Source organism: Bos indicus, chromosome X, assembly GCF_029378745.1.
Source record: "Bos indicus isolate NIAB-ARS_2022 breed Sahiwal x Tharparkar chromosome X, NIAB-ARS_B.indTharparkar_mat_pri_1.0, whole genome shotgun sequence".
In the NCBI taxonomy this organism is placed as follows: Eukaryota; Metazoa; Chordata; class Mammalia; order Artiodactyla; family Bovidae; genus Bos; species Bos indicus.
This window is the reverse complement of record NC_091789.1, coordinates 38,631,170-38,654,069: the sequence shown is the minus strand read 5'-3', so window position 1 is coordinate 38,654,069 and position 22,900 is coordinate 38,631,170. Positions and strand designations below refer to the sequence as shown.

At 45.9% G+C, this 22,900-nt stretch overlaps 1 protein-coding gene across 8 annotated transcripts; it reads right to left on the bottom strand.

Moving 5' to 3' along the window:
- Positions 1 to 21: 21 nt before the first annotated feature.
- ZNF275 (zinc finger protein 275) lies at positions 22 to 18,217 on the bottom strand. Of its 8 annotated transcripts, none has more exons than XM_019956132.2 (4): positions 18,064 to 18,217; positions 7,192 to 7,339; positions 6,309 to 6,581; positions 22 to 6,013 (listed from the first exon to the last, which is right to left on the bottom strand). In XM_019956132.2, the coding sequence occupies exon 4, from the start codon at positions 5,985 to 5,987 to the stop codon at positions 4,857 to 4,859; it is 1,131 nt and encodes a 376-aa protein (XP_019811691.2). In that variant the 5' UTR covers positions 5,988 to 6,013; positions 6,309 to 6,581; positions 7,192 to 7,339; positions 18,064 to 18,217; the 3' UTR covers positions 22 to 4,856. The 8 variants fall into 8 exon arrangements, with proteins under 8 accessions (XP_019811691.2, XP_070640640.1, XP_070640641.1 ...); XM_070784539.1 differs by having other exon boundaries at positions 6,309 to 6,499; XM_070784540.1 differs by having other exon boundaries at positions 6,309 to 6,492.
- Positions 18,218 to 22,900: the final 4,683 nt, after the last annotated feature.

The window sequence follows — 22,900 nt, the reverse complement described above, 5'->3', positions numbered from 1 at the left end:
AAATAAGTCAAGGACAACCAATGCCATTTAACATATATTTATTGAAATCTACTCAATGCAAGGCACTGTGCTAGATCTGGAAGGGGAATCAGACAAGAAGGGCCACCCCTGTCTTCTAAGAGCTCACAATCTAACGGGTTGGGGAGGGGGGGGAGAGCAAAGCGCTAGTGCAAGGCTGATTATAGTAACTGCTGTAAAACAGACAAGTTAAGGAGACTGGGGAAGAATGAGAAAAAAGAGCCAACAACCAAAACATGAACTGGGGCAGGGCATAACGGTTCTCAGATCTGCAAGTAACACTGAAGGCCATGTTTGTTTAAAGAGACCATTTCTACTTTAGAAAATAACCACCCGAACAGATGCAATGAGAACTACACATTGTAAGTATATTAGTTATCCAGAAGTTATCAGTTTCCCAATATGACAGTTGGAAAGTAGCTGGAAGTAACTAGACACTTCCAAAATCAAGAATAGGGTGAGCAGTGACTTAACTCATTTCCTGGGGTAAACATGGGGTCAGGAAAGAACAATGCCCAGACAGAAAAATCATTGGTCAAACTCACTGAGACTGGGAGGCATAGATTTGTATCCATGTTAGCAAACAGAATACCACATTGAAAAGAGGTGTTTAGAACAGTCAGGTGGGGCTTGGTCTGGGGACAAGGCCTGGGTAGGACATGAGGAAAGCCAACCATGTGATTCTTCTCAGGAAGTGGACAAATGGGGAAATGCAATTGCTCTTGACAGACTGTAAAAAGCAGAGGCCTACTCAAGCTGGCTCAGGTCAAGGGGGTCTACGGCAGGGACACAAGTGGACCAGGGCAGTCGCCAGAGATCCCAGAAGGGAACTGCCAGGCTCCCTTGCAGTGCTGGGGTCAAGGCCTCTCTGAGGGTGCCCAGCAGGAGTCCATAGATCTTCAAGCTGGTGCTGCCCATCAGGGCAACTCCCCTAAATCCCAGGTGGCTCCCTCTTCCTTCCAGCACAAACTAGAAACTTCTCTGTTTTCTTATTTATACTTCACAGAGAACCCTAAAGATCTGGTCCATGTCTCCAGCTCTGTCGACCAATTACTGCCTGTGAGTCAAGTGTTCAGTTCTGGTTGAATGAACATGACCTTGACGGGGTGGAGGTCACATAACAGACAACAGGGCACAGCCCCGGGAATGCGGAATGCAACCCCACATGACAGAGATGCCCACCAGGACAGAGTGGGGCTCATTTTGGAAACTGGAGAGTGGGTATGACACAACTAATCCACACAGTTCATCTTATTAAGCAGCAGAAGTGGTAAACAGTTACTTTCTTCTGAAAATTTCAGCAAGTATTCAAAACTTTAATAAAAGTGATGGAAGGTTTTTTTTTTCAGAATATAAGAAAAGGACCCATTTTGAAGGACAGCTGGCATTCTACATAATCAACCTGCTCTCCATTTGCCTTGCAAAAGGAATACATGTGATTAGAAAGAAAAATGAAATGAGGTAGATACATAAATGCATAGACAAGCACACACGACAGCAAGTCTGATCACATTTTGCATCTGATGTAGCAGTAGACCTAGAGAGTCCAAGGAAATCCACCCCCTCCCCCAGGGACCCGAGGCAAACACTGAACTCGGTGCGACTACAGGACACACGTTAAAGCCACAGAGAGAGCATGGACTTCACCCGCAAACACAGTGACAGAAAAGATGTGTTCACTCCGGCGGACAGTCTGTTCAAGAGAAAATCATAGAACTGAGAATGGAACAAAGGAAAGGAGGGCATGACAAGGTGCCAAGGTGCCAAGGTGCCAGGTCCTGGCTGGGGACAAGTGGAGTGGTGTCGACGATACTAAGTTCTGAGTTAATACTGCATCTAGATCCTTCCTAAAACCCAGGCAAGACATGGCAGGCTACTTTCAGGTTGCAATGCCAGACTTGCCCCTATGGATGCCAACATTCGTTACCAAATGACAGTTGCAGCAAATACGTCATTAATAGCTTGAAAAGAGAAAACTGATGAGACAGGAAGTAGTGATTTCAGACATAGATTTACACCTACTGCAAGAACTGAGGCCCCCTAGCAGAAAGAATCGCTATGTAACAAGAGCTGTCAGCTTTTCTCCAGCCCCGGGGGTCAGGATGGAGATGTTGCAGAGAGCCACTGGTGTGACCTGGGGGAGCCATTCCAGAGTACCTCTGGCTAAGGTCACAAGGGTCACTGTGGGACCCTGCTTCCCAGCCCCGGTGGGCCTGTCAGAAGAGTGCCCTTCCTTGGCAGGCTCTCAAGCTCCCCCTCTACCCCAGGCACAGCTGCTGAGAAGTCACGCTACAGGGGCCAGGTTCTTGGCTAGCCCTTGCTGCTGTTCCTCCTGGGGGAGGCTGCTGAAAGTGAGAGCCCAGTTCCAGGATGACCAATTTCTATTTCTATGCCACATGGGCTGTCGTCAAAAGGGCATCATTGCCCTCTGAACCCTTGTTTTAACTGCCCCTCTTGGGCAAGGCTGTGGCAAGTCACAGCCCGGGCCTGGTGTAGCCATCAGAGGGGCAGGGTTGTCTCCAAGCCTTTGTTCTGTCACCCCCTCACAGATGTGGACGCAGGAGGTGACATCAGAACAGACAGGTGAATTTCCTCCTAGTCATCAAAAGTGGAAGCCACCAAACTGCTGACCTCTTTCTAGTTCCAGAATCACTCTCTAGGAAGAGGATACCATCCACGTGACAGCCATCAGTCGGTTGAGTCTTCGTGTTTGAGATGTCTGTTGGGTGGATCTGCTGCTCAGGCACTGAATCCACGCCGAGCCATGGCCAAGGCTCCCAGGAGCTGGAAGTTTGGCCAGCTGCTGCCAAGACCAAGTTTGGACCGTCCCATTGATCCTGACCCATAAGTGAGGTCCCGCCCCACTGCTGAGGCCAGGGCTATGCTGAGGAACAGTCAAGAGTGTTCTGGCCAATCCAAGATGGAAATTCCTCTTGAGTGCCTGGGTGGCCAGGTTGGATAGTCAAGTACTGCCCACATATGTGCAGAGTCTTCATCTTGGATGAGGAGTGAGCCTGCATCTCTGGCCCATTTCCATCCAGCCTGCCCACCTGGACATCCACCTTCTGGTGGGGCAGGACTTTCAACTTTTCATTTGTAATTCAATATCTAGAAGAGAATATTATCATCTCTAACTACTGAAGCAATGGAAGTTACAATTTAACTGACAACAATGAACGCTTGGATATGTAAAAATCAAAAGCTTGCAAAACAAAAATGTAATAAAACTGCTACAAAGAGCAAAGCAATAAAACTGGCAAAGAAATCATCACAATTGATATAGAAAGAACTGCTGTATAATGTCAATATATTCAAAGATAACTTGATAACTGGTCAAAGGAGATGCACATACGATCTGCATGCGAGCAAACGGAAACAGTATTTTAAGCCATCATGTGAGAGAAAGAAGATGAGACTAGGAGTCAGGAGCCCTGGGTCTATCCCCAGTTCAGATACCAGTGAGTCACAGAACAACAGCAATAACCATGGAGGTGATGGCAGATGACTTCACTGAGTGTGTACCTCTGTGCCAGGTGAGGCATCTCGGTCCTTGCGATAACCTTAAGAGGTAGTCCTGTGATCATCCTCGTTTTATAGAGGTGGAAATGGAGGATTGGAGAAGTACCATCTAGGCCCCATATCAGGAGAGGCTATTGTTCCCCAAAAGGAGGCATCACCTTATGCTTAAGTCCTTGGGATGTCATTGTTATCATGTTGATCTTCTCTCAAATACTTGATTTTAATAGTCCTGCTTGAGGATGAGACCCATTAGCCTGAAATAAACTCCAGTCGATGCTAGTTTTGGATATGCATGGAAGTCACCAGGTTGAATTGGTTTAAGAAAAAAGGATACAAAAGAAATGTAACTCAGATTCAGTACTTCTTCTTAAGAGTATGAGCTCACAATGACAAGTTTTTAATGCTTTAAAAAAGCCTTTTAAAGTTCATTTAAAAAGGAACACCTTAAGTGGGTGCATTGTAGAACTATAGGACAAATTAAAAAAGGACAACCATCATTCTAATGTTACGTGAACAGGTACTTATGGCTTGTGGGAGGTGATTTCTAGTGAGAGCCTTGTGCAGGGATTGTCACAGTGCTACGTGGCACACAGCTCATACAGATGGAAGCCACTGGATGGGCTTTGAAAATAATGACTCCAAAGGGGCTCTGAGGTTGGTGAAGATAGTGTGGTTAGAAATGCATAGGAAGAATTAGAATAAAATGATCTCATGGAGCAGAGTCAGGCAAAAAAGGAATACTTTCTAAATTAATATATTATATATAACATGTGATTTATAATAGGTATGCATAACTAAATTAATAAATTAAATATTATAAGACATTTGATTATTCTATTTACAACCCTAAAAATTTATAAATTCAAGTAGGCCAAAAACTTTGGGGTGATTGCTCTGTTAGGGAAAGTCGGGATTCACAATCTACAGATGCTGTCATTGAATAGCTCTGGGTCTCCCTTTCCCTGAAGGGGGAGCTTGGAGGAAAACAAGCATCTCCATCCAGCTCCACTTCCCACATCCAGATTTCTCTTCTCTCATCCTCCGATTCAAGACCTGTGGGTTTAAATACCTTGAAGGTACTCAAGGCCAGTTGAACCAGCCAAAATCAATCAAAATGGTAAAAGCTACTCTCGATAGGCAAAATGGGAAACATAGACACTTTATAAATTGCTGGTGGTAGTATAAATTGATTTCAACCTTTCTGAAGAGAAAATATATAAGCATTACAAAACTGTTCATCTCCTTTGACTCTGCCCTCCCCCTCTAGGGACCTGGCCCCAGCGGGAATCCGCTGCCAGCTGTGGGGCTGTGAGCCTCGCCTACTCGTGGTGGGTTGGCTGATGCTTCTGCAGTGCCGACCGCCTCTTGAACACGCGGCCACACTCGCTGCACTCACAGCGTCTTGTTCCACTGTGGGTCCTCCGATGGCGACTCAGGCCGGAGCTCCGGCGGAAGGCCTTCCCGCATTTGTCGCATTCATAGGGTTTCAGTCCGCTATGGATGCGCCGGTGTTTGATCAGGTCAGAAGGCCCCCGGAAGGCCTTGCCACAGTCGCCACAGGCGTAAGGCCGCTCCCCAGTGTGGATGCGCTGGTGCTCTAGGAGGCTGGAGCTCTGCCTGAAGGCTTTGCCGCACTGGCCACACTCGTACGGCTTCTCGCCAGTGTGGATCCGCCGATGCTTGGTGAGCTCCGAGCTCCTCCGGAAGAGCTTGCCACAGTGGGGGCAACCGTAGGGCTTTGCTCCGCTGTGGATGCGCTGGTGCTCGGCCAGGCCATTGACTCCTCGGAAGGACTTGCCGCAGTCGTCACAGTCGAAGGGCAGGTGGCCGGTGTGTATCCGCTGGTGCTTGAGAAGTTCCTGGCGATCCAGGAAATCCCTGCTACATGTCTTACAGGCGAAGGGCTTCTCTGAAGTGTGCAGCTTCTGATGGCGGAAGAGGTGGGTATTTACCTTGAAGGAGCGGCCGCATTCCTCACAGTCAAAGGGCTTCTCTCGGCTGTGGACGCGCAGATGCTGACTGAGGCCCGCATTCTTCTTGAACCTTTTCCCGCATTCTTCACACTCGAAGGGTTTTGCCTCCTTTTCCATTTGCTCCCTATTCTCCACGGCCCCGTCGAGAACCCAGCTGGGGCCCGGCTGGGGCTCTGCAGCCACATGGCTCTTCCTGTGCTCATTTAACTCAGTCACCCCATGAAAGACCTGCCCGCAATCGCTGCACTCCCAGCCCTTCTTCTCACTGTGAATTCGCTGGTGCTGCACCAGGAGGACCTTAAGCCGAAAGGTATCCCCACACTCTTTACATGCAAAGTGATGCTCTACAGGCAAATTCTGGGGGCTTCCTCCCTTCCCCCCCGAGTCCCCATTCTGTTTGACCTCAGGGCTGGGCTCACTGGCCCTCGGGGAGCTTGTGGAAGCCATCTCCTGTGACTGTGCATTTTCATCCATCATTGGCTGTTGGGTTGCCCAGATGCTTTCTGAAATGAAAACCATAAGACACTGCAGTCTCAAGAGGAGGAAGGAATAATCACAGCAAAACGAGTGAGTGTCAACAATCACTTTGCTCCAGAGACAGCTGCTGACCAGTTGGCAGGAGGTCACCAACCAGAAATAAGGACAGTAGACAGAAAGGGCATAAGGGCCTGGTTGCTGGAAGCTCCCTCTCAAGGTGACTGAGGATCAAGCCACACCCCAAACATGTGGCTTCCTCCCCAAAGCTTCAGCTGGGCCTCCCCCATGATGCCCTGACATTTCTTCAATTTTTTTACTCACCTGAATGTTTAGCTCAATCCACGTTAGGGGATGGCTCTGACTTGCTCCAGGTGAGAGACCAAGGTGAGGGTCAAAACAGGAACTCCTTCTCATGGAAAAAGAAACAGGCAGTAGCAGCAGCCAGAGATGATATCAGGTTGGGGCCTTTGAAGGGGAAGCTTTCAATCCTCAAAGGCTGGAGTGGCTGTTCCCTTAGGCAAGTCATCCATTAATATCAAATGCCTTTCCCAATGGTCAGCTCCTTCCAGGGGCTGGATGAAGCAAGCTCTGGGTCTATCCACATAGAGCACCAGGTCGTCTTCCTGGGGGGTGGATCCTCCCTTTCCCCTGTCCACTCTCTTTAAGGTCTGCACACTGAACTTGGGGTCCTTCCATAACTATCAAAGCTGATCCTTGGCAGTCTCTCCTCCTAAGAAGCCTCCCCACCTCACACATGCAGCCCCTTGTGGTGCTAAGGAGCTTGCCATGTCAGCCTCTCTCAACACATATATACCTGTGGTGGATTCATTATGATATTTGGCAAAACTAATACAATTATGTAAAGTTTAAAAATAAAATAAAATAAAAAAAAAACAACAGTAAACTACAATAAAGTTCCCATACAATTTACATAATTTGTGGGTTAAAAAAGTATTTCATTATGGTGGCCAGTTTGTTCTAACTTCTTTATAAGCCGTTATGAGTTGGGAGGGATACCCGCTACTTTGACAGGTTGTGTGTAGCAGACCCTCTGTATTTCCTTACAGCCTATTCCCAGGGAGCATAAGCTGGAAGTTGGGCCTGTGTGGGACTAGACTGTCAGGTGCCCCCTTATCCCACTCCCAGCTCCGTAGGACCACGAAGCTGGTGGCAAATCTTGTGGAAGGGCTGGGGTCATCCTTACCCACAGATATCACGTTTCTTCAATATGCTGAGGTCCTCTGCTCAGGGTCCAGCTTCAATCACTCCGTTTGATGAGGTATTGTGCCACATTACCAAACGTCACTGAATCCTGAAAGAATTCCCAGGAACAATCTGTCTTTCCATCCATTCTAGAATGAGGCAAGGGCAATGTCAGTAACCCCAGGGATGAGAGGTGAGAGTCTAGAGTGAGTATACATGCGAACATGGAAATCTAAGTATAAGCCTCAAGAAGTCCTAGAAAGAGAACCTGACCATGTGCCAGGAGACCTGGGCTGTGGCCCTGGCTCCCATTGTCTTCCCAAGGGACGTTAGCTCAATCACTTTCGGGTACTGAAACTCAGCTCCCCAACTGGGATGATGGAAATTACAAACCCAGCAGGTATCAATTCCTTGGCAGACTCTGGGGAGAGAAGCAGAAAGAGGGAGGAAAGATAGCAGCTGGGGTTCAGGCCCAGTTGTGTGTTATGCTGGGGAAAGAAGCAGAGACCAATACTAGAATCAGGAAGCAGGGACAGATTCCCAAGCTAGGCTGAGGGAAGCACAGCTCATCTGAGCCTCAAGCACTCCAAGGGGGCATTGCCAGGACTTGGTTTCCCAGGAATGGTAAGGACTTGGGCAGGACTTGACTTCTTGGGTAAGGGCCAGACCCTGGGTATCAGGGGGAGCTAATGAAAGTGGAAAGAGCCACGAGTGACAGCAGCCCTGCCTCTGGGTCCCGTGGGATGAGACTGGTGATTTCCTTTTCACTTGTTTTAAATCTTGAGTCTTCTCTTGCACAGAGGTTGACTGACAAACTAGAACATGGACATACTAAGAAAACATATCCCAAATAGTGGGGAAACTGGGCTGGCAGAGAACTGATACAGGCAGCCCAGAGAGAATCCAGACAAGACAAATGAATGTTAGCCCAGGCACAGAGAGAAGACAAACTCAGACTGAAAGTCAGTGGCAGGAATATTGGCTCTCAGAGACAGGTCGGCCATAGGCCTCCTAGCAGTAGGCCTTGGAGAGTTTCATGCTCACACTGCACAGGAAGGCAGTGTTCCCCAAAAGAACATCAGAACAAATAACTGGGAAGTGAGAGATCTTTTTCAACTTTGTAGGGGCAACAAAGAAACAGAATGGGCTACTAAAGGGAAGGGAACAGGAGCAAGGGCTTCCTGACTAGCAGTAAGGCCCTCAAAAGTCCATACTCCACCACACCGAAACAATTCATCAGGTGACAGCTTGCAGAGAAGAACATTTCTGTGATATATTTGACAAAATGAAAAGTTGAACAATAGCTGGAAAAAGACACCTCAAAAAAAAATATCTTCAAAGACTAAGTTGCTAAATAAAAGATCTGAACCACATGTGCAAGTTGCCTTTTTCTTTCAGATCCCACCACAGGTGTGTCTGCATCACAGACCGCCCACTTCAGTGAGTTCACAGAAACAGGAACCCAGTTTCTGTTCTGCTATCAAGTCAATTTGGTTCATAGTTAAATGAAAAGAAAGCATTTTTACACTAGCTCAAGGATTACAGAACCCAGGTACTCCAGAAATAGTTTTTCATAAAATTAGATGTTATATTAAAAGGAATGGACAGAGACTTCCACTTTTGGCCATGATGGAATAACAAGGAACAGATTTAATGTCTTATAAATAAATACAAAACTGGACAAAATAGATGTGAATCAACAGTTTAAGTATTGGACAGCAGACAGCACAGGATGATGATCCTTGAGAGAAGAGAAACAAACAATATAAGCTTTATCAGTGTCCTAGATATCTTCCGGAGGCAATTTCCAGATTTAGATTACAGGGAAAGGGGGACCAAACAGAGCTTGGTGGCTTTATTACCAACACAGACCAGAATTCAGGGAAGCTAAGGCAAAGCAGAGTTCCAGAAACGAGGGAGCTATGCAGAAAAAAGAGCTCAAAAAAATCTGCACAAGATTCCCCTTGAGTCTTTCCTGACCACTAAGCCATGCATGCATACAATAAAACTCACAAAGACTAGGAAAACAATGACCAGGAAGTTGTAAGTTGAATAATTCCTAAGACACACAAAGGTAGGGAGATATTCAGGGTCCAACCAACCAGAGTATAGTTCTCAGTGATCATCTGGGGTATTCAGTAGAGAATCAGAGAGGCCATGCTTTAGTAGCAGGACTGATTTATCCCTGGAGCCAGAGTGACCCTGGATCTGCTCTAGAAAAACATAAAAATAGGGCTTGAAGGGATGAAACTATTCCATAAGCAACTACCTCCAAAAACAAAGTCTAACTCTTTTCACAGTGAAACAACAAAATCCAGACATTCAACAACATAATCTCTACAATGTTCAACATCCAATAAATAATTAAGTAAATGCCAAGAAGCAGGGAAAAAATGTGACTCATGGAAAGGAAAATAGAAACACCCAGAAATGATCGCTGACAGACAAGGATAACAGCTAGTTTAACAATGTATAACTATTTAAAGAAAAACAGGAACATAATGAAAGAAATGGATGATAAAAACAAAAACTGAATGGGACTTACTGAGGTGAAAATTGTAACATTTAAAATGAAAATTTCACTGGATGTGCTTAACAGCAGATTAGATGCAGCCTTCTCCCCCTGCCCCAAAGGATTAGGAAATCTGAAGACCTAGCAATAAAAATTTTCCCAAATGAAGATCAGAAAGAAAAAAATATTTAACAGTGTTTCATTGACTTGGAGATAACAAAAAGTGGTCTAACACACATATAATTGGAATCTGAGAAGATGAGGAAAAGCAGGGGGGGATAAAAGTATAATTGAAGAAATAATGGTTAAAATTTATTATTTTCTAAATTGGATAAAACCTATATCCAAGAAGCCCAATCACCCCCTAGCAAGACTAAACAAACACACAAAAAACAAAACCAGAAAAAAACCCCACACTTGTACACTAAGACACATCATAATCATATCGCTGAAAACTAGTGATAAAGAAAAAATCTTAAAGTAGCCAGAGAATAAAAGATGTTGTATACAAAGGAGCAAAGATAATAACTGCTGACTTCTTATCAGAAAATGTGCAAGCCAGAAAACAACTTCATGACATTTTTAAAGTGCTAAAGGGGAAAAAAAAAAACATGTCAACCAAGAATTTGATATTTAGGGAAAGTATCCTTCAAAAATGAAGGCAAAAAACAAGCTTTTTTAGACAAAGAAAAGCTGAAAGAATCTGTCACCAGCAGATCCACACAAGACGTATTTAAGAAAATTCTTCAGGTGAAGGAAATGGTACCAGATGGAAACTTGGATCACAAAGGAATGAAGAACACCAGGAACGTAAATATGTGCTGAAATATAGAACACTTTTACATCTTTAAGAGAAAGCTGAACATTTAGAGAAAAAAATAGTAAGGTAGTATGGAGTTTATAGGGCTTCCCTGGTGGCTCAGTCGTAAACGATCCACCTGCTAAAGCAGGAGACGCAGGTTCAATCCTTGGGTTGGGAGGATCCCTGGGTTGGGAGGATTCCCCTGGAGAAGGAAATGGCAATCCACCCCAGTATTCTTGCCTGGGAAATCCTATGGACAGAGGAGCCTGGCAGGCTACAATCTATGGGGTTGCAAAAGAGTTGGACACAACTTAGCAACTAAACAAAACCAACAATTGGGGTTTATAAGATATATAGAAATAAAATTTAAGACTGTGCTTTAGGAAGCCCTCCAAGCCTCTGATACACGGCAGTAGTGGAGATAAAATACAATTCTAAAAAAATAATCCAAAAGTAGGTTAAAAAAACAGATGAAAAAGAACAGTTAGGGCAAGCAGAAACAAACAGCAAGAGGCAAATGTAAACACAACCATATGGATAGTTAAGTTAAATATAAATGGACTAAACACACACCAATTAATTTGTAGAGACTATCAGATTGTATTTTTTTAAAAAAGAAACTCAAGTATGTGCTTGACGTCTACAAGAAATTTTAAAGTTAAAGACTTTAAATGTAAAGAGAGAGATAGGTTAAAAGTAAAAGGATGGAAAACAATACAGTATAACCAACATGAAGAGTGTCAGTAATCCCAATGTCATAAAAACAAGAGGGAGACCTTCCTGAAGAATCCTAGAACTCAGAGCAGGAAGAAAACTGGAGAGCTCAAGCATAAAATCAGTAGGTTGTAAGGGACAAGAAAAAAAACATAGGACAAAAGATAAATAAGTAAATGAAAAGGAAAAAAAATCAACAGGTGGCCAATACAGCATGATACACAGCAGATTACAAAAATTTGAATCCTCCATCAAAGAAGATTATAGACAGACAGTAGCTGTTTATTAAAAAATCACAGACTGTAGAGGAAGGGGAAAGAACAGTATACATTTGCATTTTAAGGAAAAAAAGGAATAAACAGAGTGACTCACAGCTAATGAGCACATCGAGACTGCAATGTGCACCACCCTGGGGTAGAGTCCAGGTCTAGAAAGGTCTTCAGGTTTCTGTTTCTGTCATGAATGTTTAGTAACCAAGCTGCATTTCTTTAGTAACCAGAAAGGAACAACAATTTTAAAAGATTTCAGTAGACTTTGGGTAAGAAGGATGCTCAGCATATGAGAAGACAGGGCCAAGGCCAAGAAGACAAGAGGGAATAGTCCTTGAAGCTGGGCAATGTCCTGAGGTGCCCACACAGGCAAGCCACAACAGAGCAGGGCTGGCAGGAATGCGTGGGCAGTCCCAGAAAGCTTAGAGGCAGGTCCATGGGATTGTGAATTCCTGGGATCATCCCCCCAAACTATTAGCAATATGACAGGTGTGAGGGAAGGCTTCCTTTGGCTCCAAAGTCCACAGAAACTCTACTTCCATCTTGAAATGACTCCCCAGTGTGTGAGAGAAGCCCTAGGTGCCCAGCAGCCAAGCCTTCTGTAACCCACTGTCCCCTAGGCAGGGCTTCCTTCTTCCTGGCATACATTTGATATTTGGTTTGACCTTGGCTTCCAATACAAAATGAACCGGTCATTGATTATTTACATAGTTCATTCTAAAAAATTCACTTCTTATTGACATTGAGGTTTTGTTGTCAAATGGAATGAAGAGGAAAACATCTCACCTTCACCTTCTGAGCAAGATGGTCTGTTACAAGCCTTGCCTGACTACCCTCAGGCCAGAGACCTAAGGCCTTAACCCACTCCAAGGCCCTGGCTGAGCCCACCAGACCCATACGTCTCAGTCAGTCCTTCCACACACTCAGTTTTCATCCCGTCCTAAATATACCAAGGCAATAATCCCAAGAGCCTCTGAACCTGCCTCAAGTGGCTCCTTCGAAGAATTCGGGCCTCACTCAAGTGCCACCTCCTCCAAATGTCTTCGCTCTCCAGCTCCATCACATACTTACAATACTTTTCACTACCTAAAACTTACCCTCTGAAATTGCTTGTTTTTACCTGATTCTCCCTGGGGAAAATGTCACCTCTCACAGGACAGGGCCCTTCTCTTTCTTGGCCAACCCTGAATCCCCAGCATTCAGGGGGCAGTAGCTCTTAGCACTCAGTGGACATGTGACACCCTGTGAGGGAGGGGTGAGTTACATAACTTTCATTAACAGAGCACCTACTATGCATTTGGCACTGTGCTTCTCCCTTCACAGGCTTCCCTAGTGGTGCACTGGTAAAGAATGCACATATCAATGCATGAGACGCAGGTTCAATCCCTGGGTCGGGAAGATCCCCTGGAGGAGGGCATGGCAACCCACTCCAGTATTCTTGCCTGGAGAATCCCATGGACAGAGGACCTGGCGGGCTACAGTCTGTGGGGTCAGAAAGAATTGGACATGACTGAAGTGGCTGAGCACGTAGATACTTCTCCTTTAAATGTGTGAAGAGTCAGACACAACTGAGTGACTGCCTCCATTTTACCGAGAAGGAAGAAACGGATCTGAGGGGTGAACTAAATTGCCTAAGGTCTAGCTCCCAAGATTTGAGGCATTTTGAGCCACACCAGAGAAGAGAGAGAAGTAATCTGCCACAAAGTAATACCTAACACTGGGCCTTGTCCAAAGGCCAGGCTACTGTGTCATTGAAGCCTAATGGTATGTATGGGTTTAGGGGACTTGCTTTCAGTCCCATGCACAAAAGATACATACATCATTCTTTCATTCACAGTTTTTCCAAGCCATCCATGCTTAATTGAAAAGGTCCTCCTGAAAAGTTCCCATTTAATTGAGCAGATCCTACCAAAGTGTATTCACTTATTGGCATGAAGTCCTGGAGATACAACCCCCAAGTGAATTGTTAATTATCTTCTCCAGTGTAGCAACAGGACTGGCCCTTCCTGTACCAGGCTTGCCCAGGGGACTTAACCCAACTGCACTTCAGATCACCACCCACAGTGACAAGAGACTATGGACACATGGAGACCGTGACAGACAGAGGCCATTTCAAAGGTGTCTATAAAAATGGGAGGGGAAAAGTGAGCCCTGCTTTCATAAAAGGAAGCTAAACTCTACATAATGAATCAGGTATATTGGGGAAAACATTTACGAGACACAAAGGAAGATCATTTAAAAATGATCCACTGCAGTTAAAAATAGAATCATCATCAATCCTGAAAACAATCTGATAATTCAGAAGCTATGTCACCCAACCACTCCACTTTAAAATGGTGGAACTAATCTGGAAAAGAAGCTGGACTCCATGACACAGGTGTCTACTGCCTTCCAAAGGTGGACCTTGTGAAATCAAGGTCAAATCGATTCCAGGCACAATATGAAAACCATTGTCATGTACTCAATAGATACACAGGGAGATCCTGACCTTGAACATGAGGCACTTTCACTCACCATGGACAAGCATACCCAAATCTTATAAGTGCACTCCTTTGCCCAACCAGGAAAGAGAAGTTGGTAGAAAGACTTTGGGAAAACAAATCTTGGCCTTTTAATATAAACAATATTATCTTTCTTCTTTAAGCAAGATCTTTAGTTGTAGTCTAACAACTCCATGCTCCCAGAGAATAAAGACTCTATCAGGTTGACTGTGGATTCTACCCTGGAGCTAGCCAAGTGCCACAGACTCTGCAGCTGCTTCACAGACACATTTCTGAAACATCATGCTTCCTAAAACCTGAGAGTTCATGTCAGTGAATAAAGGTTCCTTATATGTGCTTTAGACGGCAATGTAAATTTTAACCAACTTATTTAAATCCAATTTTCTGTATCCAATCAGAAATACTGAAAACCAAAACAATCATTTCACCCTGATTTGAAAGAACAGAAATTAACAGCTGAATTTAATGGAGCCAAAAGCCAACATTTGTCACAAAAGCAGGGAATACTTTAGTGTCTTCTGGTCACTTTGGAGCTCGGGACCCCTACTGAGGGTGTCTGGTTACTAGGAAAGGTCACTTCTGAGCCTAAGAGATCAGCAGTAGACTGATTTCATGGCACAAGTAGCCAGGGTGCCTCCTCAGCAGGTGCCAGCCTTCTCTGGGCAATGGGTGCAGGGGAGAGGGAGCAAAGCCACGCAAACTAGAACTGGCAGCTTCCAGAAACTTCAAAGAGGTGCCAGAAGCACCTGATCTCCTTGGAACATCTAGATAAGGACTGAAGCAGAATGTCCCCATACCCTAGAAGATAACAGGTGGCTCACAGTGTTCAATTCAGTTGTGGGCCACAGCAAAAATGCCCTAGAGGGAATATTTATAGATCACATGAGAGACTGCACTTTCTATCATCTAATTCAGATAGGTGCCTTCAGCTCCCTCTCCCATCACTAACCCTAACCCTAACCCTAAATCATCCTATTTATCACCTGGATTCCCAATTCTCCTTGCTGGATGTCTGTTCTCCCTTGAGTTGTGCTCTCAGATCAATAGAACTATATCTGGACAAAGATCGCCCAACAGCACTGGCATATATAAAAATATAAGTGCTTCCAGAACCAAAATAATACTTCTCACCACCTTGCATCCCCATGGGGTCTTCTAACAGCATGGCCAGCTTTAAGGCCAGCAGACCTGGTCTATAAACATCCAGACTTACCCAAAAGAGACATACAGAGATGGCATCATGTCTCAGAAAAATTCTGAGCGATTACTCAGGCAGGTAAAGTCCTACCTGTTGGACTAAAATAATTTGGGAAGACAGAACTTGGGCACACCTTCTTGGAACATGTCTTTTTGGGTCACAAGTGTTCAAAGGACAGGCTGTGAGACTGAATACACTGTTGAGACACCAATCCACCCAAGTCCGGCAATTCTGGGATGCCAAGGGCCTGAGCTCTCAACCTGTCGGGCCAGGCTGTGGCTACAACGCCCATTTGGGCTCACCTTGTACTGTGCACATGCACTGCTACTAGAAGTGAATCCTAAAGGGCCAACAGAGAGGGTGTCTCACCAGGAAAGTCTGTTTCTCTCGGGATGTTTGTGTCTGTGTGTGCCTTTTTCTGTGTGCGTGGGTGGGAGGCATCTGTCTCTGTCTTCCCCAGTTTTCCTCTCTTACTCTGCCTGGGCACCTGCCCCTCTCTGTTTACGTTTCCATTTTCTTTGCCTTCTATAAAAAGCTAGAAGGTGGACCAGAAGGGGATTTTGTAGTGTTTGTTGTACTTAATTGAGGGAAGGTTTATGTTCCCATTTCCCCAAGAAAATGCATGCTATCTTACTGAAAATGAAAATAAATTGTAAGTATAGCTTCATTTAAGTTACACTGTCCTGGATATGAATGATTCTAAATGGGGATGGGGGATGCTGTGCAAATACCAAGGGGCCCTGGGCCAGTTGTGGAGCCCAAGCAAATTAGGGCCAGAGCTAGATGGGTGCGTTAGACCCTTGGCTTGGGGTGTGCTAATGACTCAAGGGGCAGAGTAGCAGGTGTAGGTGGGGACGAGAAATCTGCATTTTCAACCAGCACTCAGGAGACTGGGATGCAGACTTGTGCCTTGTTAACATTGAGCCCATCTAGAATCTGGAGGCTTCCTCACCTCCAGCACTCAGCAGACAGGTTTCTGGCCCATGAGCCTCTTGAATGGGATGCCACTCTCTGCTGACTGTCAGATTTCTGGGCAGGGAATTCACACTTTCTAGTGATTTTCTAGGAGAAGGCAATGGCACCCCACTCCAGTACTCTTGCCTGGAAAATCCCATGGATGGAGGAGCCTGGTAGGCTGCAGTCCATGGAGTCGCTAAGAGTCAGACACGACTGAGTGACTTCGCTTTCACTTTTCACTTTCATGCACTGGAGAAGGAAATGGCAACCCACTCCAGTGTTCCTGCCTGGAGAATCCCAGGGACAGTGGAGCCTGGTGGGCTGCCGTCTATGGGGTCGCACAGAGTTGGACACGGCTGAAGTGACTTAGCAGCAGCAGCAGCAGCAGTGATTTGCTAAGGGGTCTCTCACCCAAAGAAGGCTGAAAATCAGTGTTCAATAGAATTCTAAATGCAGATCCTAAGACATTTTGAGAGAATGTATTGGACTGCGCCAGGTACTGTGCAAGCTGCTTCGACTTAAAGGCCCAGTTGGGGAGGGAGGATGGGGGATGGGATGAGGCAGCATTAGCACCTAGAGGGAGTGCTGTTCTAGCAAGCCCATCTGAAATCCTTTGGTAAAAGAAAAATGTCAAGTCTGAGGTTGAAGAGGAAATATTTCACTGACCAAGGAGTCTAGAGGGGGCTGATGGCCCCCGGTTGGGCCAACGCTGGCTGGAGGGTGTCAATTGGAACAGGGTGGGACCTCTGGGAACAGGGCCAGTGGCGGGGGTGGGAGGCGGTGGTGGTGGTGGTGGTGAAAGGGACCATGGGCTTTCTGCCGCAGGCGACTGTGTTGTGAGGGAGGATGGAAAAAGACGTGTAATTAATCAACCAAATATAGACTAGTTCAGTTCAGTTCAGTTCAGTCGCTCAGTCGTGCCCGACTCTTTGCGACCCCCATGAATCGCAGCACGAGGCCTCCCTGTCCATCACTAACTCCCGGAGTTCACTCAAACTCACGTCCATCGAGTCGGTGAGGCCATCCAGCCATCTCATCCTCTGTCGTCCCCTTTTCCTCCTACCCCCAATCCCTCCCAGCATCAGGCAGCAAAGGAGTTTGGTGGTGGGCACTGGAGACAGATGTAGCCCGAGAAGGGCGACAGAAAAACCTCTTTTCAGATCCAGGGCCTTGGGCTCGTTTTCACCCAGCAAGGGCTGCCCCTCCCCCTCCCTCACAGCCCTTGGGCTCTAGGCTACCCCCTCACCCTCCCTGCCAAGCGGAGGCTCGACCCCTTCCTAAAAGGAAAAGAGGGACTCCGCCTGCAGGAACCGTCCCCAGTACAGCAGGAACTGTCCCCAGTACAGCGTCTCTGGCTGCTGTTCAACCTCTCCCCCAGATAGGGGGAAAAGCCCTTTAACACACACTCCCCCACACAACGCCCTCTTCCAGTCGGCCTTCTCCGCGCTTGGGGCGGGAGATCTCCCTCTTTTCATAGTGGCCGGTTCCCATCCCCTAGTGTCACCCCCAAAGCAGCGTAGGCCTCGGCATGTCCAGCGATTCCCGCCCCTAACCATCGCCCCCTGCCCGCCGCGGGAAGGCCTTCAGCCTCCTCATACCCACTATCTCGGACCCGTGCCCCTCTCCAGCTGGCCCCAGGGCAGAGCAGCTTCCCGAGGCAACACAAACGCTCCTCCCCAACAAGGCTTGGCCGCCTTCTGCCCCCCACCCCGCCCCCGCACACTTTCTGGAACACTCACCCCAGTTCTGCACACTCTCCTGGGCCGCCCCCTGCACATCCTCCCGGGGCCCAAACGATCACCCGGGCCCCGCACATTCATCCGCGGTCCCCAGCACATCCTCTTGCGGCCCGCACGCTCATCCTGGCCTCGCGCACCCTCCCGGGCCCCGCGCACATCCTCTTAAGGCCCGCACGCTCACCCTAGCCTGGCGGCGGCCGACGCGCGGCCCTTGGCGGAGCAGCGCTGGCGAGGCCCAGGCCTCGCGTGGCAGGAAGCGCCACGGAGCAGCTAGCGCACTGCTGAGCCTAGCAGCCCAGCGGCGCGTTTCCGGAGCCGCAGGCGCCGCCGTGGGTAGTGGGAGGGCGAGGCCCCGCCCCGACTTCGGCCCCGCCCGGGCCGCCGGTCCCGATTGGCCCGGAGAGGGGGCGGGACGGGAAGGGGGCGTGGCTAAGCCCGGGTTTAGGGTCAGGCCAGACCCCGGGGGAGCAGCAGCGCAGGCAAGAAGCTTCGGTGGAGGCAGGAGGCGTGGAATGAGAGTACTAATGAGTGAATGAATGAGTGAACTAGCGAATGAACTGACAAGCCTACGAAGGAGGGAACGAAGAAATGGACAGGACCCCTCCCTCTTGGGCGCCTTTAGAACGGGAATATGGGTGGGGGGGATGAGAAGGGAGGGCGAGGCAGAGCAAAGCCAGCCTCCACTGGAGGGATCAAAGTGGCTCACTCATTCATGCAAGGTTTCGTGAGCCCTAGCAATGCCACATACTGAGACTACAACTGTGAGCGAAACCAGGCTACATCCTTGCTATCAGGGGGGCGTGCATTCGGTTCCCAAGGGCTCCTGTGAATGTGTGTGTGCTTGGGTGTGTGTGTACGTGTGTGCCCATGTGCTCGAGTAAAGATGGAAGGGAAACACATTTGAGTAAATTTCAAAATAGCAGGTCATACTATGAAAAGAACAGGATTCTTGGATCAGGGGTGTTGCAAGTATTGACAGCTGCTTCCACATGAATATCTGCCATTCAACAAAGATCTAAGAAGCTGCAGTGCTCTGCGGTGTTCTAAGCCCATCCATGCTTTCTTGAAGATTCCTGTTTCATAAAGGTCATATAACAATAATAAACAAGGGTTAACAAACAACGCATAAGAATAAGAACTGTGAAGAACATCATTTAGGGTGGTGTTTGGGAGTGGTGGGAGGGAAACTTCAGTGAGGCTATGGTTGATATGAGACTTGAATTACAAGAAGAACTCAGCGTGAAGGTTGTTGATAGGAAGAGCATCAAAAGGAACAGCAAGTGCAAATTCCCTGTGATAGGAACCAATTAGGCATATTCTAGTATCAAAAGAAAAATGTTGGAGTAAGCCAAGGGAAAAAGAGCCACACTGAAAGGATGAAGCTGGGCACTGAAACTGAGTTTGAAGGACACAGTCTAACTTTTCATTTTTTATTAATATACCTTTATTTTATTAGTGATAATGATTATAACCAACTTCTTAAATATTCTTGTAGGAATTTTATTTACTACATGCTGCCTTTCTTATTTACCTTACACATTTTATTATGAAAGCTTTGCAACATACAGATCAATTGAAAGATGTGTACCCATGTACCAACCACCAATATTGTACAATTAGCATTATGCCATACTTGCTTGATTGCATGGTCATCCTTATATTACCAATCCATTTCAAAGTAAGTTGCAGACATACAAGCACGCTTCACACCTTAACACTCCAGCCTGCATATCATTACCTAGAGCTGCATGGCATTACCTAGCATACCTGTTTACTGCATAGCATTACCTCAGTTCAGTCACTCAGTCATGTCCGACTCTTTGTGACTCCATGAACCACAGCATACCAGGCCTCCCTGTCCATCACCAACTGCCAGAGTCTACCCAAACCCATATCCATTGAGTCAGTGATGCCATCCAACCATCTCATCCTCTGTTGTCCCCTTCTCCTCCTGCCCTCAAACTTTCCCAGCATCAGGGTCTTTGCAAATGAGTCAGCTTTACGCATCAGATGGCCAAAGTACTGGAGTTTCAGCTCCAACATCAGTCCTTCCAATGAACACCCAGGACTGACCTCCCTTAGGATGGACTGGTTGGATCTCCTTGCAGTCCAAGGGACTCTCAAGAGTCTTCTCCAACATCACAGTTCAAAAGCACCAGTTCTTTGGTGCTCAGCTTTCTTTATAGTCCAACTCTCACATCCATACATGACTACTGGAAAAACCATAGCCTTGACTAGACTGACCTTTGTTGACAAAGTGATGTCTCTGCTTTTTAATATGCTATCTAGGTTGGTCATAACCTTCCTTCCAAGGAGTAAGCGTGTTTTAATTTCATTGCTGCAATCACCATCTGCAGTGATCTTGGAGCCCAGAAAAATAAAGTCAGCCACTGTTTCCACTGTTTCTCCATCTATTTGCCATGAAGTGATGGGACCGGATGCCATGATCTTAGTTTTCTGAATGTTGAGCTTTAAGCCAACTTTTTCACTCTCCTCTTTTACTTTTCATCAAGAGGCTCTACCTAGCATTACCTAGCATACCTGTTTACTGTTATTTTCTGTTTTTTGGAGGTAAAATTTACATACAGTGAAATGCCCAAATTTTAAGTGCCCCATGCAGTGAGTTTTGACAAACATACTCTAAACTCTTGTCAGGATACTGAACATTATCAACATCCCAGAAATTTCCCTTGTGCCCATTTCCAGTCAGTGTGTGTGTGTCATCAGTTGTTAAGTCATGTCTGGCTCTGTGGGACCCCATGGACTGTAACCCACCAGGTTGCTCTGCCCATTGGATTTTCCAGGCAAGAATACTGGAGTGGGTTGCCATTTCTTCCTCCAGGGGATCTTCTTGACCCATGGATCAAATCCACATCTGTGTCTTCTGCATTGGCAGGCCGATTCTTTACCACTGAGCCACCTGGGAAGCACTTTATTCACTGTCAGTTCCCACCACAATTCAACATAGGGGCAACTGGTGTTCTAAATTTTTTCCATCTTACATTACTTTCACCAATTTGAGAACTTCATATAAATGGAATCACATGGTATGTACTATTTTGTGTCTGTCATGTTTGCCTCTTTGCAACCCCATGGACTGTAGCCCATGAGACTCCTCTGTTCATGAAATTCTCCAGGCAAGAATACTGGAGTGGGTAGCCATTCCCTTCTCCAGGGGATCTTCCCAACCCAAGAATTGAACTCAGGTCTCTTGCATTGCAGGCAGATTCTTTACCGTCTGAGCCAACAGTGTCTGGTTTCCTTCATTCAGTATGATGATTTATTTATGTTGTTTAAAGTGTTGCTTCTTTCCTTTAATTACTGAGTAGTATTCCATCTTGTGAGATGCCAGGCTGGATGAATCACAAGCTGGAATCAAGACTGAGAAATATCAACAACCTCAGGTATGCAGATACCACTCTAATGGCAGAGAGTGGAGAGGAACTAAAGAGCCTCTTGATGATGGTGAAAGAGGAGAGTGAAAAAGCTGACTTGAAACTCATCATTCAAAAACCTAAGATCATGGCATCCAGTCCCATCACTTCATGGCAAATAAAAGGGGGAAAAGTAGCAGCAGGGGCATATTTTATTTTCTTAGGCTCCAAAATCATTGTGGACGTTGACTGAAGCCGTGAAATGAAAAGATGCTTGCTCCTTGGAAGGAAAGCTATGATAAACCTAGACAGCTTATTAAAAAGCAGAGACGTCACTTTGCAGACAAAGGTCCACATAGTCAAAGCTATGGTTTTTCCAGTAGTCATGTACAGATATGAGTGTCGGACCATAAAGAAGGCTGAACACTGATGAACTGATGTCTTTGAATTGTGGTGCTGGAGAAGACTCTTGAGAGTCCCTTGGAAGCAAGGAACACAAGCCAGTCAATCTTAAAGGAAATCAACCTTGAATATTTATTGGAAGGGCTGATGCTGAAGCTCCAATCCTTTGGCCACCTGATGTGAAGAGCCGATTCATTGGAAAAGACATTGATCCTGGTAATGACTGAGGGCAGAAGAGAAGGGGATGACAGGATGAGATGGTTGGATGGCATCACCAACTCAGTGAACATGAATCTGAGCAAATTCCAGGAGATAGTGAAGTTCAGGGGAGCCTGGCATGCTGCAGTCCATGGGGTCACTAAGAGTGAGACATGACTTAGTGACTGAACAACAACAGTATCCCATTGTCTGAATATATTTGAGTTGATTTTTATTCATTCACCAGTTTATGATCTGAGCTGTTTCCATTTTGGAGTGTTATAAATAAACTTTCATGAACACTTGTGTACAACCTTTTGTAAACATATGCTTTCATTTAGTTGGATAACTACCTAGAAAGGGAACTGCCACAAAGGAGAATTGTTTTATAAGAAACTGCCAGAATATTCTCTGAAGTGGTTGTACAATTTATGTTCCCACCAGATATGTATGAGAATTCCTTTTCAATCCTCCTCTGCATTTGGGGTTGTCAGCCTTTATTTTTAGCCATTTAAGTGTGTATGAAGTGGTAATTCATTGTGATTTTAATTATCATCTCCTTGATGACTAGTCATGTTGCGTGTGATGTCTTTTTGTGCTTACTGGCCACTTCTGTATCTTCCTTTGTAAAGTATCTGTTTAATAACTTGTTCACATTTATGGGTATTTTGTCTCTTTATTACTTACTTGTAGGTTTTTTTTTTTTAAACAGCTCCTTAGAGGTATATTTGGCAAACAATAACCTGGAAATGTTCAAACTGCACTGTCTGATAAGGTTTGACATATATATATATATATATATATATATATATATACATATATACATATATACATTCATGAAACCATCACTACAATCAAGGTAATAAAGATATCTATTACTCTCAAAGATTCCTCATGTCCCTTTGTAGTCCTTTTTGCCCTTCTCTTCTTGCTCCTCTTGTCCTAAGCAACCACTGATCTGCTTTCTGTCATTGTAAGGCAGTTTGCATTTTCTAGAGTTTTACGTAGATGGAATTGTATAATAAATGGTACTCATGTCCAAGG

What these genes read in the sequence shown, in the direction of transcription:
- ZNF275 (XM_019956132.2), bottom strand. Translation starts at nt 5,987, where the DNA reads ATGATGGATGAAAATGCACAGTCACAGGAGATGGCTTCCACAAGCTCC.